The sequence below is a fragment of the Trematomus bernacchii genome, unplaced genomic scaffold, assembly GCF_902827165.1.
Source record: "Trematomus bernacchii unplaced genomic scaffold, fTreBer1.1, whole genome shotgun sequence".
In the NCBI taxonomy this organism is placed as follows: domain Eukaryota; kingdom Metazoa; phylum Chordata; class Actinopteri; order Perciformes; family Nototheniidae; genus Trematomus; species Trematomus bernacchii.
In genome coordinates this window covers 1,031,653-1,043,993 of record NW_022987593.1, presented here as the reverse complement: position 1 = coordinate 1,043,993, position 12,341 = coordinate 1,031,653, and the positions used below count along the sequence as shown (strand labels likewise).

General features: G+C 41.4%; 1 protein-coding gene across 1 annotated transcript; it reads left to right on the top strand.

Moving 5' to 3' along the window:
* The first annotated feature begins 1,530 nt into the window (after positions 1 to 1,530).
* LOC117481618 lies at positions 1,531 to 12,341 on the top strand. The gene is made up of 18 exons (XM_034129369.1): positions 1,531 to 1,914; positions 2,909 to 3,058; positions 3,536 to 3,654; positions 3,750 to 3,927; positions 4,968 to 5,080; positions 5,162 to 6,353; positions 6,527 to 6,651; positions 7,812 to 8,067; positions 8,303 to 8,430; positions 8,531 to 8,627; positions 8,748 to 8,870; positions 9,137 to 9,309; positions 9,716 to 9,813; positions 10,297 to 10,424; positions 10,637 to 10,817; positions 10,982 to 11,126; positions 11,848 to 11,924; positions 12,295 to 12,341. Exons 1-17 carry the CDS (start codon positions 1,560 to 1,562, stop codon positions 11,920 to 11,922), a joined length of 3,636 nt encoding a protein of 1,211 aa, XP_033985260.1. The 5' UTR covers positions 1,531 to 1,559; the 3' UTR covers positions 11,923 to 11,924; positions 12,295 to 12,341.

Sequence of the window (12,341 nt, the reverse complement as noted above, 5' to 3'; positions counted from 1 at the left end):
ATGACCTTTTGTGCAGACATTCATGTTTCACTGAAGATTTATATTGATAACTTTTGGCGATCCTCTGACATTCATCAGCACCATCATCTGTTTGTTTTTTCTGGTTTAAAAAGCAGTCGGCCCACCGTTTGGTTTATGACTAAGGCTGTATTTGAAATGGCATACTAACGTACTGCATACTTTGTGTTTAATACGAATTAGCATATTTGCTAAAATGCTACTCTAAAATGTTGAACATGCTAAGCAATATACCTGCTCCTCTTCCGCATGTAGCCTTGTCATTGGGAGTATGTTGGTACGCCAGTTTGATAGATATGAAGACAGCCCCAAGCACAGCTTAAACCACATTTTCTGAAAAGGCCATTAGTGTTACAGAGGCCACGTGCAGCAACAACGTGCTGAAATTGTTACGCAGCATACAACTTTCCACAACAAATCCCTGTCTGCTACTGTACACTCCCCAGCTCTGCCTTCCTTTGAACTGTCAGTGCACATTCCAGTAACATCCAATCGTTTCCCAAAGCCATCACTACAGGCTTTAGGTTAAAAAAGTCTGAGCTTTTCAGATACATTTCAGAGACTCTCGTTGCCTCTGGACACCCAGGATTACAGCCGGTCCACCCCGATACGGCCTGTTGCCAATCTGCAGCAACACAATAAGGGAGAAACTCCACCACAGTCACATTTTCCCTCCACCATGACTCATACTGCACTATCAGTTCAGCTTTCAGTCCTCTACCTCATATACAAAATCATTGTCTATTACTGCCAGTCTATTACTAACTATTTACTTTTAATAACAAAACCTTTTGGTTGAAATGCACATGAGTCACAACAGTAGACATCGGTGACCTGTGAGGATTGGTCATAATAAGTACACATTGCTTTGTTAAGGGATCACAAACTCTAAGGCTGGGAACCATTGAGCAGGACCAAACTTTGAATCGGAGCATCCACCTCCTGCTTACAAAAACCTCTAACCCCATGATGTCTAGGATAGGGCGTCTTCTAACCTCTTTTTCTAACTTGGAAAAGACCAAATGTAAGTTATCTATAAATAAAAAAGGACAGATTCAATATTGTGTTCTTATTTTAAATAAAACATTATTATGTGATACAATATATTCATGAGAAAGCATCAGAAGTTGGTTGCAGAATGTCCTAAAAAGCAGCTTTAATGATGAATCAACCAAATAACCTTACATTTGTTTATAAAGTTCATCGTGCCATATGTTGTGGGATTTCAGTAACCTAATTTACCGTGAAACAAGTTATTTGAAAGCTCCATCATGACCTTAATATTCACGTCTTGTTTTGTGTTTGTACTGGTGCGTCAATAGACAAGTTCTATATGACTTTAGACCGAAATAAATGTTCAATATAAATGGGTAAAGTCAGTGTCACTATGATTACCAAAAGATGCACTCAGCCGTGTTGGCTCCTTACCAGCATTACCATCTGTGCAGCTTTCTCATTGGTCCGTTGTTGATGACTCTTAATTGATCGCCCTCTTGTTAAGGTGAAGCCGGAGTGCGACCAAAAAGCATCAACAATACAGCATGTCTTGCAAACAGAGAAGAGATTATATTACTTTGTTGTCATTTATTGCAACGCTGTGTTTGTTCACGTTTCAAGTAAGTCATTCGGTAAGTTTAGGACAAAGAAAGGAAGGTTTACCTGCTTACCAAGTTCATGACAACGACTCCCAGCAGCAGGGCCCAGGTTTGCCCAGATCCAACCCGCCGGATCTCACCGAGCTTCGGCCTGAATCTGTTGTTTCCCTCGGAGAACCAGACCCACATGGCAGCGCACCGACGCGTCATGATCGACTGTTTAGGACTATCGGACACATCCGAGCGGTTGAAAGGACCTCGACTTCTGCCTCGAAAAATGATTATCAAGCAGATTTTACAGGTACAAAAACAACCCATACTTTAGCACTTTAATTTAATTTGCGAGTGTTTTAGGGTGAGCCTACAGCTGCATATGTGAAACTAAGTTGTATAAATGTGGCTCCAGAGGCAGTGGCGTGAAGAACTGACCTCAAGGTGTCACTTGAGTCAGCGTCGGCTAGGTTTGGAGACAAGTCAAAACTCAGAGTCTGTGGACGAGAAATACTGTAAGTGAGTTGATAAGACCTCTGTTGCTCACCATTTCCAGTCCGTTGGAGGTTAGCAGCTTGAGGCTAAATTAGCCGCTACTGCAAAAACACCTGATGCCCATTACAGTAGTGGGGTTGCTTTTGTGGGTAATGTAGGCCCAAGTTTTTGACCATAACATTTACCTGTTTGCAACTTACAAATGACAAATTATGTATCACTTGTATAGACTCTTATGGCTCTACTTCTATTCTATTTTATTGTATTTACTTGCACTATTTTATCTGTTTTATTGCACTGTTTGAGGAGCCTGGGACCTAAGATTTTCATCGACATAACTACACTGTAGCTATGTACGAATGACAATAAAAGCCTTGAATCTTGAATTTAAAAAAACGACATCCCTGCTTCTGATAAGTTGAGACCCATTTGTATCTTAATAATAATAATTGAAGTATAGACTTAAATATCACCAATATAGCTGTATTGGCTTCAATTTATCGTTCATTATTGTAAAAAAACTAGTTTTGAAGTCACTGTATTTAGATTTTACTAGTTTAAGGCCAACCAAATGAATAAATAAACCAACATTTGAAATACTGAAAGCAGTGTTTGAAAGATAATTTAGATCTTGAATATATTTTCTTTTTAGGATGTTTTCTGGAAAGAAATACAGTATGTAATCTGATACTATTATATTGTTACTACTAAAGATCTTCTTTTACCATTGTCAAGGAGTGCTCAGACGGGGAGCTGTAAAGTGTAAACTATTCTACAGTTTGTTAACATGCTGTTTTATATCCTTTTAGGTTTTCATGTGCAGGGGAAGGTGTCTGGCCCCACCTCCAGTCCATATTTATCAAAGTGGCTAGCTATGAGCCCCTTAGTGAAGTGTGATGATGGTGTCATGACCTTCACTGCCGCTGGAGAAGAATTCACACACCTGTTAGTAGACAGAGGTAAGATGTATGAAGGCGGTGCACTGCTGTTTGAATGTTTTTATCAGCTTGGGTGGAAAATGGAAATGTTATGAAGGAACTTTTTAGAACAGCAGAACATATTTTATATACAGGTAATGAATATCTACATGAAATGCTAGTCTTTGTGGTGAGAATCAATACAGTACTATTGATGTTTCTTAAAATGTACCATGACTTCAAGTAACCCCTATTTTAATTGTCTTTCTCTCTGCTGTTTTTCAATTACATTTATAATTTGTTTATTCTGTTAATTGCCAGAAACTAATTAGAAAAGCCCATTACAATTTCCCAGAGTCCTGAAATTGCTAGTTATGTGCAACAAATCAATTACAAACATAATCAAAATCAAATAATCTGAAAATCCTCACATTTAAGGAGCTAGCAGATGTTTGGTATTTTAGCTTGATTAATGCCTAAACCGTCCAATCCACATTTTAAATACATTTTCTCTTACAGGGACAGCTTCTCCAATCTCCCTGTCCCAGTTACCTCCATACTGTGGTTACTTGGTGAAGACGTCATGGAGTGACCTCGAGATGATGGTGCCTTATGGTGCATGTTACGTTACACAGGAGGTACCAGCAGCAGCAGCAGTAGCACCTGCATTATATCTCCACCAGTGATTCCCTTGTCCTGTATTCATCACCCCCTGTATGTTTCTCTCTGTCAGAATGGCAGTTATGTGCTGCCCATGTTGTGGTGGGGCAGCCCACTGAAGCTCTCCTGTCCCGTGCAAGCGTCCTCTCCTGTCCCCTCATCCTCCCACTCGGCCCCCTGGGTGTTCTGCTCACCCTACGGCATGGCATTGCAGATGCAGGAGCAGGATATACAGTTACTGGGAGTCGTAGGTACGTTGGGGTAATCTGTGATTTAATACTGAGTTGTTTGACAAAGTACTTGTTTTTTATTACAACAACTTGAATTGTAAAGTGTCTTTGCTTTGTTTGCCTAGTACTATATATCTTAGTATAATATAATCTACATAGATAACAAACTAGCCCTTTTTAATGAATTTGTTCATTTTATCTGAAGAATAATTGAGGTTTAGATTTAAATCTGACAAGGGATGGATCTACATTTAGCCGTGTTTACATGCTACGGTTTTTTTCAGGCTAAATGCAGTTTCTTCAGACATAATGGTTTTGGATTCACATCTATTTAAATGTGTATACTTTTAGGCCAAAATAAATAATGAATACAACAAGATAATATTCTTGTCAGCATGGAGATGGCTTTGAAACATTATCAATTGTTTGCTCTTTGGGAAATAAAAAGGTCATACATTTTCTTTAAATGTTATGGGTCCACAATTTCCCTAATGATTAATTTTTTTTCTGACATTTTCCTGAAAAATAATATAATCTGATATGTCAAGGTAAAACAGGCTAAACTCTGAGATAGTTATTTAGCTAGAGATTACGTGATTAGAAATGAACAACATGTAAAATAAACGCAATAGAATGAAAGAAAAACAGACATGGTTAATTAAGATGAACCCTTTTAAAATATTTTATACATAAATATTTGACAATATATTTTATTATTCAGTAAGGAATTGAACTACATGTACAGTAACCAACACTAGAAAAATATTTATCTCAATTTCCCCTGAAATCAATGCTAATATTTATTATGTTTTCAATGTGAATGTATGGATTTGTAAAAATAAGAGTGACTGGTTCATATTCTTGCATTAAGATCTCTATGCTGTCTCAAAGCCATCTCAGCATTTCTACCAATATAGTGGAGATATACTGATCTTTGTTTTATTATTCATTATGTTATTCTAAAAAGAGCCACATTTTAAATATAGTTAGCCAGTAAGGTTATTAAATCTCCCATATTGCCAATATGCCCTCTCGAAAAACACGTGTTAAATGTTTTACAGTCAATGGAGGTTGGGGTCCGTTTGTATCTCAAGAGTGCGCGTATCGTGTCTCCTCCAGTCCTGGGAATCTCGCCTTCTTCATCTCCTACAGTGCTGCTTGTATCACACATTCAGTAAGTTATTTAACTTGAATGGAGTATGTGGTGGGCTGCTGGCTTGTACTGATTATATTTTGATGTGATGCTGTTTTTCAGGGTGGTCTTCATCTCCAGTTTGTATTAGATGATCAGATATACATCCTCTCCTGCCCAGTTAATCCTCAGTTTCCCTACAACCCAGATACTGTTAGCCCTGCAACCACCACCACCCCTCCTCCTACTACTACTACTACTCCTCCTCAGCCTACAACCCAGGAGCATTTTGCTCAGCTTCCTCACTTCCCCAATGATCCCGATCCTGCATTCCAGTACCCACCGTTTCCCCAGGTCTTCCCTTCTGGACCACAACCTGCCCACACCCCTCATCCCACATCCCCTCCAGCTACCCACCCACCCAAACAGCCAGCAAGTCTTTATTACCCTCAGTATTATCTTCAGATGCCCTATTATCCTGAACCCACTGCGGCACCAGTGACCCAGGCACCAGCTCCTCTCACACCCAGCCCGCTGTCACCGAAACAACCTGCCCACACCCCTCATCCCACATCCCCTCCAGCTACCCACCCACCCAAACAGCCAGCAAGTCTTTATTACCCTCAGTATTATCTTCAGATGCCCTATTATCCTGAACCCACTGCGGCACCAGTGACCCAGGCACCAGCTCCTCTCACACCCAGCCCGCTGTCACCGAAACAACCTGCTGGTCTACAGTACCCTGTCTATCCATTCTATCCTCCCGCTTTTTTTAATTTGTACGATCATGGACTGTTTTCCAACCCTGGTGTTGGGGTGCAGCCTGCTCCTACTTCACATCCTGCCATCACTACACCTTCCCCTGTTCCACCTACAATCACTAGGACAATGGTTCCCAAACAGCCCGACCTTCCCAGCTATCCCTTCCACCAGTCTTACCCTAAAGAAACAATTTATTTTCCACATATCACAGCTCCGCCACATGGCAACGAGATGGCTCAGACAGTTACTCAGGAAACTCATACACCAACCACTCAACCCAACACTCACACCATGTATGTCCACCCCCCGTATCCCTATTATCCCTACTACCATCCTCCCTACCCGCCACACAACCTTCCATCGTACCCCCATCATCCAGTGACACATCCTCCAACCACCTCCACCAGTACCACTACGATCCCTACTACTCCTACCTACACAAGTTATCCAGTTTCCCCTACAGCTGCACCCACTCCACAGCATTTCCAGTGTCTGATGGGGGCGATAGTTGTCTTCTTGCCTTTTGCTCACCCAGAATCCATCCAGGTCAAAGGTCAGTGTGTGTGTAAACAAAGAGGCTCTCCGTGTTGGAACGACTTGTGGCTTTTCATGTCAGAAACACTCCACTGCATTAGTGTGCATAGATCAGCTTTTACTGCTAAAATTAAATTACATGAATTGTGTGTCATATCATCTCATCTATCTAACAATCCTTGTTTCTAACAGACGAAATGATGACGTGGCTGTTAGTCTCCAGTGTGTCTCCGGTGTGTAGGTACATGCTGCAGATAGCAGAGGGCTCTGGGGTATTCCTTCACTCTCCTCTGCCTGCCTGCCACAGCCAGCAATGGGTGAGATCCTCCATAATGCCTTGTCAACACCTGAAAATGTCCTCTTTTATATAATTACTTTAGTTTAACTCTGTCCCAGTCTTTATTTGAAAGGATCTCAATATATTCAGTGCCTTTTTTAAAAGTCAACAATTTGCTATGAAGATATATTGTGGGGAGATGTCTACCTGAGCAGAGAATGAAGTCGCTCTCCCTCGTGTGTTTGTAATTGGAGCTTCTCTGTTCTTTGCTTGCATAGCCAGTACGGCTGTGCGTTGCCATGTTGACAGCCTTGTGGAGGCCATCCCTTTAATCATAGATATGCTCTGAGTCTGAATATTGTATTCAGATCCTTTTTAAATAAATTATTTCTTAATGTAGTAATAATGTAGTTTAGAGGTCTAATGACAATATAACCATTTTGTAGGAATTATTTGTATCTTTTAGAAGTCTCCATGAAATGGCTTTATATCTGCCTTTATGAAATCAGGATACTTTAAGATAAACGTTGGTATTTGAGAAGCTCATGGGTTCAATTCAGTTTTTGGACACTATCAAGTCTTAGTGACAGGTGAGTAGGATCAACATATTTTAACTTGCAATGAAAAGAGAAAGTCCTGCTCTTTCCTCTGGTGAAGGTGTTTTTGGTCCATATAAAATACCAATAGACTCTCAATAACTGTAATAAGACGGAGACAAACCAGATGGAAAGATGTAATTGAGGTGTTGAAGAGGTCATGAGCTTTCCTTTTTGAGTGTGTAGTTTTTGGTGGTGATTTTATTACACTACATTATATTGTGAAGTGTTTAATTTGCCTAAACAAAGTCCAAAACAATGACACCACAAAGTAGAAATTAGATTGCTGACGCTGGAGGTTGGTTTCTCTTGGGTTGACATTACAGCGATTTACACCCGTCCTGCTTGTATAATACGAACCAGCAGTTTTTCCCAGTCAGCAGCTCAAATTTGTACGATTAATCCCATATGGAACATATGCAGCATTAGCTCTGCATGCTTGTGTACGTTGTGGCGTTTTTTTATGTTCTGTGCAGCAAAACTGGTATGAATTCAGGGATTTTTGTGAGTTGATCTCAGCTTGCAGGCTCTATTTTTAAATGCAGTTGGAAAGGAAAACATGCGTGGTGGCTCATACTGACTTTATTGATCTCTTTTTCTTTAGACTCCCACGACTATTTCCTTACCACTGCGGTTTTGGGACCTTTCCATGGGGCAGTATAGGACTCTGGACCTGCAATGCCCGTATCAAACTGCCCCTCCTGCAGTAGTTACCCCATCAGTGTTTCCTACACCAGCCAGCACCCCCAACGCCAAGGTCAGCCCGACCCCTGTTGTCCCAAAGCCTAAAGTCTTCTGCTCCTCCTATCAGATGGCTGTGGAGCTCGCCCCCGGTCCCATCTCAGGAATTGTTGTTAAAGGTGTGTGCATGTGTATATTGGAGTTGCATATGGTTGCCATCAGGTCTGCATGACTTGAATTGATTCAGGGGGGCCTCTCTGGTGTACAGTTCAAGGAGGAAAAGGTAGGTCTTGGTTTTTGTTTTGACTGGGATGCATTTAAAACTTGCTGCCTTGCCATGCTGAGGGCTGTAATTGTGCCATTTTGAAGTCTACACAAAAACACAATTGTATATTTGCACATTTACTTCTTCAGACATCAAAGGGAACCAGATGATCCTCCAGGATGCCCCAAAGGACTGTGGGTATTCTGCAAGAAAAGGCAAAGATGGCAAAAACCTTTTGAGTCTGGAGTTGCACTCGCGCTGCCACATGAGTGTGCAGGCAAGTATTGACTCAGCTTTCACACTGAGCACATGACCTTTTGTTTAATTGACCATTTGCTGTGCCCATTAACTATTGTATGAACATTTTTCACTAAAAGGGTAAATTGTACATCATCACTGTCGTCTACGTGACGCTACATGGGCAACGGAAGGCTCGGCTTTCCTGTCCAGTTGACATCCCAAGGTCTGAACAAGGTAAATTGATTTTATGTTTACACCTCTGAAAGGCTATTCAATTTGCCAAAGGGTGTTTTCTCCCGGCCATTCAGAGTTATTTTAACTGATGCAGCTGACATTTGTCGTGCTGTCCCTCAGAGTGCAACCTTCCCATCGAACAGCGTCTCCCCTGCGGACCCCGCTCTGTATCCCAGCGACAGTGCCTCTCCGTGGGCTGCTGCTTCAGCAAGCTCCCCCCTGCCTGCTACTACCCCATGGATGGTGAGTAGTTTGTGTCCCGCTGGCTTTTCCAGCCACTTAGCTGAGTACAGTTTAGCTTTTTGTGTGTGTGTAATTATTAGCAATACAGCTGGTGAATATGTAAAGTGGCCTATTTAGGGCCAGCTTAGCATCATTCAAGCTGGAAGAGGCACAGAATGAGGAAAGGGTATAAGATACCTTGGGTCTCATTATCAGCTGCCTCCTGAGATTACTGACCTTTTGTTCATCTGACCTTTACATGACTGCATGTTTGTGTCCTCCTCCAGAATGCACTATTGACCGCCACTTTGTCTTCTCCGTGCCGGCCTCCCTCACGGACCCCCCTCTTTCCCCTGCCATGCTTGTCGCTGCTGGCAACTCCACCTGCAAACCTGAGAGAGTGACTTCCGACTACGCCTTGTTCAAGATCCCGATGGATGGCTGTGGGACACGCAGATTAGTATGCTTTTATGAATGAAAATATTTGTTTTAAAGTTGAGAAAGAACCCGAGTAGTAAATGTATGTCTGGACCATTGGTTTTACTAAATATAATAATGATTAAAGGACTTGTCTGGTGATATTATAATTATTATTACTTTATTTATACCCATATTAACTAGTTACGAGAAGAGCGCTCCCAAGCTTTACTTGGCCCACAGTACACCCTTTCAAGTTTCTTTAAAATTGGGCGAGTAGCTTTGCATTAATCCTGCTGACAAAAAAACAGAACCAAAAATATTACTTTTTTGGCAGAGGTTAAAATAAGCAAACTGTACGTTTTCCTGTGTTACCTTACTGATCATGGACTATTTAAAAACTATTAATGTCCACATAATAAGTGACATGTCCGATTGTGTCCTGACAGATGGCGGGAAAAACGGTGATCTACATGGTGGAGATCATAAACAAGGTTCAAGCACTCAGCCTCAACTACGGCACCATCACAAGGGATTCTCCTGTCAGGTTGGAGCATGTTGTTTTTTACTATCAGAGTAAAAGTTTCCTGACTTTTGCATTTTCTTTTGAGCAAAGGCAAAACTAGATTTAGTTGATCTATTGTCAGTTTCATTAAGCTCCACATTAAGATTAGTTACACTTGCTTGATATGACATATCATCTCTTAGGTTAATGGAGCAAACTTGTTTCTCATATACTCATCCAGCAGTTATGGAGAAACATTTTCCTTAATTTAGAGTCGTGCTTGTGTCCACCTGAGGAATCATAGCCCAGTATTTATCCCTCTTAGTTTTTTGGTCTCTTCCAACCCCTAAGAGAAATGTTCTTGAGCTGCTAAATGCTCCACTTAGTTACCAGCCAGTCCAATGGTTTGCCATTTAAATCATAATGTTTCTGGTTTAATTCCTGCTAAGGAAAAATGCCAAAAAAACTAAAACAGAAAAACAGAAGCATGCTGTATATCTATTAAGTTATCCGTCTCATTTTTAGGTTGTTGGTGGAGTGCAGGTTTCTGCCAGGCACCGTTCTGAGTGTGAGCTACTTGGTTAAAACTCCCACTCTTGGATCTGAAGTTCAGACACAGGGGGTGTTTGGAGTGCAGCTCAGGATTGCCAAAGGTAGGTGTCTTTATTTCAATACTTACTACTGCTTTGTACAGCTAAGAACTTCTAATATTGTGCTGTTTTATTCCTGTGTCTCCCGACACAGGAATAAAAAATAAAATGTTCTAATTCAAACATCTCCTGATCAGCTGTATGAGAAATAGCATTGAGTGTGTGGAATGTGCTTCACAAATAACCTCCTTCTAACCCAACAACCCTCATCCCAGACGCGCAGTACAGCAGCTTCTACCCTCAGTATCACCAGCCCCTGCAAATGCTGCTGGGGAAACCCCTCTACCTGGAAGTGCGGCTTCTCAACGCCCCGGATCCCAGTTTGGTGCTGCTGGTGAACTTCTGTGTGGCCTACCCCCGCTCTGGGAAGGCTGTTTGGATGCTGCTTTACAACGGGTATGTCCAAATGTTTCTGTAAGCGGAACATCAACAACAAAATATTGAGGAAAAGCTTACTGAAGATGGAACACAACACATTTAGAAAGTGCATTTCACTCAGATAACTGCAAATATCAGGGAAGTATAATTGTGATGCCCAATGACACATTTTCACTTCATAGGTGTCCCAACCCCTTGGATCCAGCCCTGCAGCAAGCTGTGCTCTCTGATCCTCGGCCTCCCTCTCCTCAGGCTCAGACCCACCATTTCACCATCAGCACCTTCCAGTTCCTTCCTGACGGCGACTTTAAGGACCCGGACGAGGAGGTACGCATAAGCAGAGACTCTTGGATTCTATTAATTTGTTTAAATTCTGTCCCCACAAATCTAAAGTTCACCAATTAACACATTTTATTTGGTTTTCTTTAATCCATACAAAAGCTGAAGTGTACAAAAATGACAGGTTGTGGTTTAATAGTGTTATAAAGTGCTTGTTCAGGGATTTCTGTGCCACATTTCTGTGCTTAGCTTAGCTAATCAGTTATTGGCCCGAGCTTCATATTTAATGGTGGTATCAATCTTCTTGTCTAACTTTTGGCAAGAGAACAAATATGCGTATTTCCCTAAATGTCTCACAATGCTCTAAGCCCACTTCCCCTATAGTTTTTATGTTTTCGAGCAATGGAAAACCTTTCAAACGTGCAGCTGTCTGCCTAGAGTAGTTGAGCATCAATGTAATCTTATCTGATAGTGGCTGTTGGCATTGGAACCTTTACTTTATATGTATTTTTTCTTGGGAGAAAATAAATGTAAAACGTATATGGCTGTGTGCCTTTTTAAAATGAGCATTAAGTCCATGGAGAATGAAACCATTGACAGCTGTATCTCTAAATCAGCATTCATTGCAAGGACATGTGGCGAGGCCATTTTGTAAACTGCAAAGTGTGGCCAAATCTCAATTGGTAGCAGCTGTTAGTCATAGTATGCTGCACACTCTCGGGACTGGACTCTACATCCAAATCCTGCTCTTCTTTCCCCTCCCTCTCAGATCTACTTCATGTGTTCGACTGAAATCTGCTCGCCACGGGACGGGCCTTGTGTGGAGGGATGCTTTGGCCAGTGACGGTGAGGGAAAATGTGCACTCTGTCCTCATATCACCCACCACGCACTTAGAGAACTTTGAAGATGACATGAAAACACACATGAAGGAGCTCCATTACAACCCTCCTCACTGAAAACCGCCTGAGAGCCTGAAGTAGCTGCAGTTCTACTTGACAGCAGGGCAATGATTTAGTAATGAGGAGAATTTTGAATTATTTATCAAGACTGATCCATTTCCTGTTTTTCAGTTACGACATGGAAGACAATTAAAGTTGGTTGAGATGATGGTCATGATTATGATCTGATATGCAGTACTAATGTGTTTTGTTCATGTAGAAACACAATGTTATTGTTTTATACTGAACACATCTCCTCTCTTCTCCTCCTTTTCAGATCTGGACATCACTTTTATCAACCGCCAATAAAAGCTCTCAAAGGAC

Coding starts and splice junctions, on each gene's coding strand:
- LOC117481618 (XM_034129369.1), top strand. CDS start 1,560: ATGTCTTGCAAACAGAGAAGAGATTATATTACTTTGTTGTCATTTATT. Junction 3,059..3,535: donor ACACCTGTTAGTAGACAGAG/GTAAGATGTATG, acceptor TTTCTCTTACAG/GGACAGCTTCTCCAATCTCC. Junction 9,814..10,296: donor ACAAGGGATTCTCCTGTCAG/GTTGGAGCATGT, acceptor TCTCATTTTTAG/GTTGTTGGTGGAGTGCAGGT.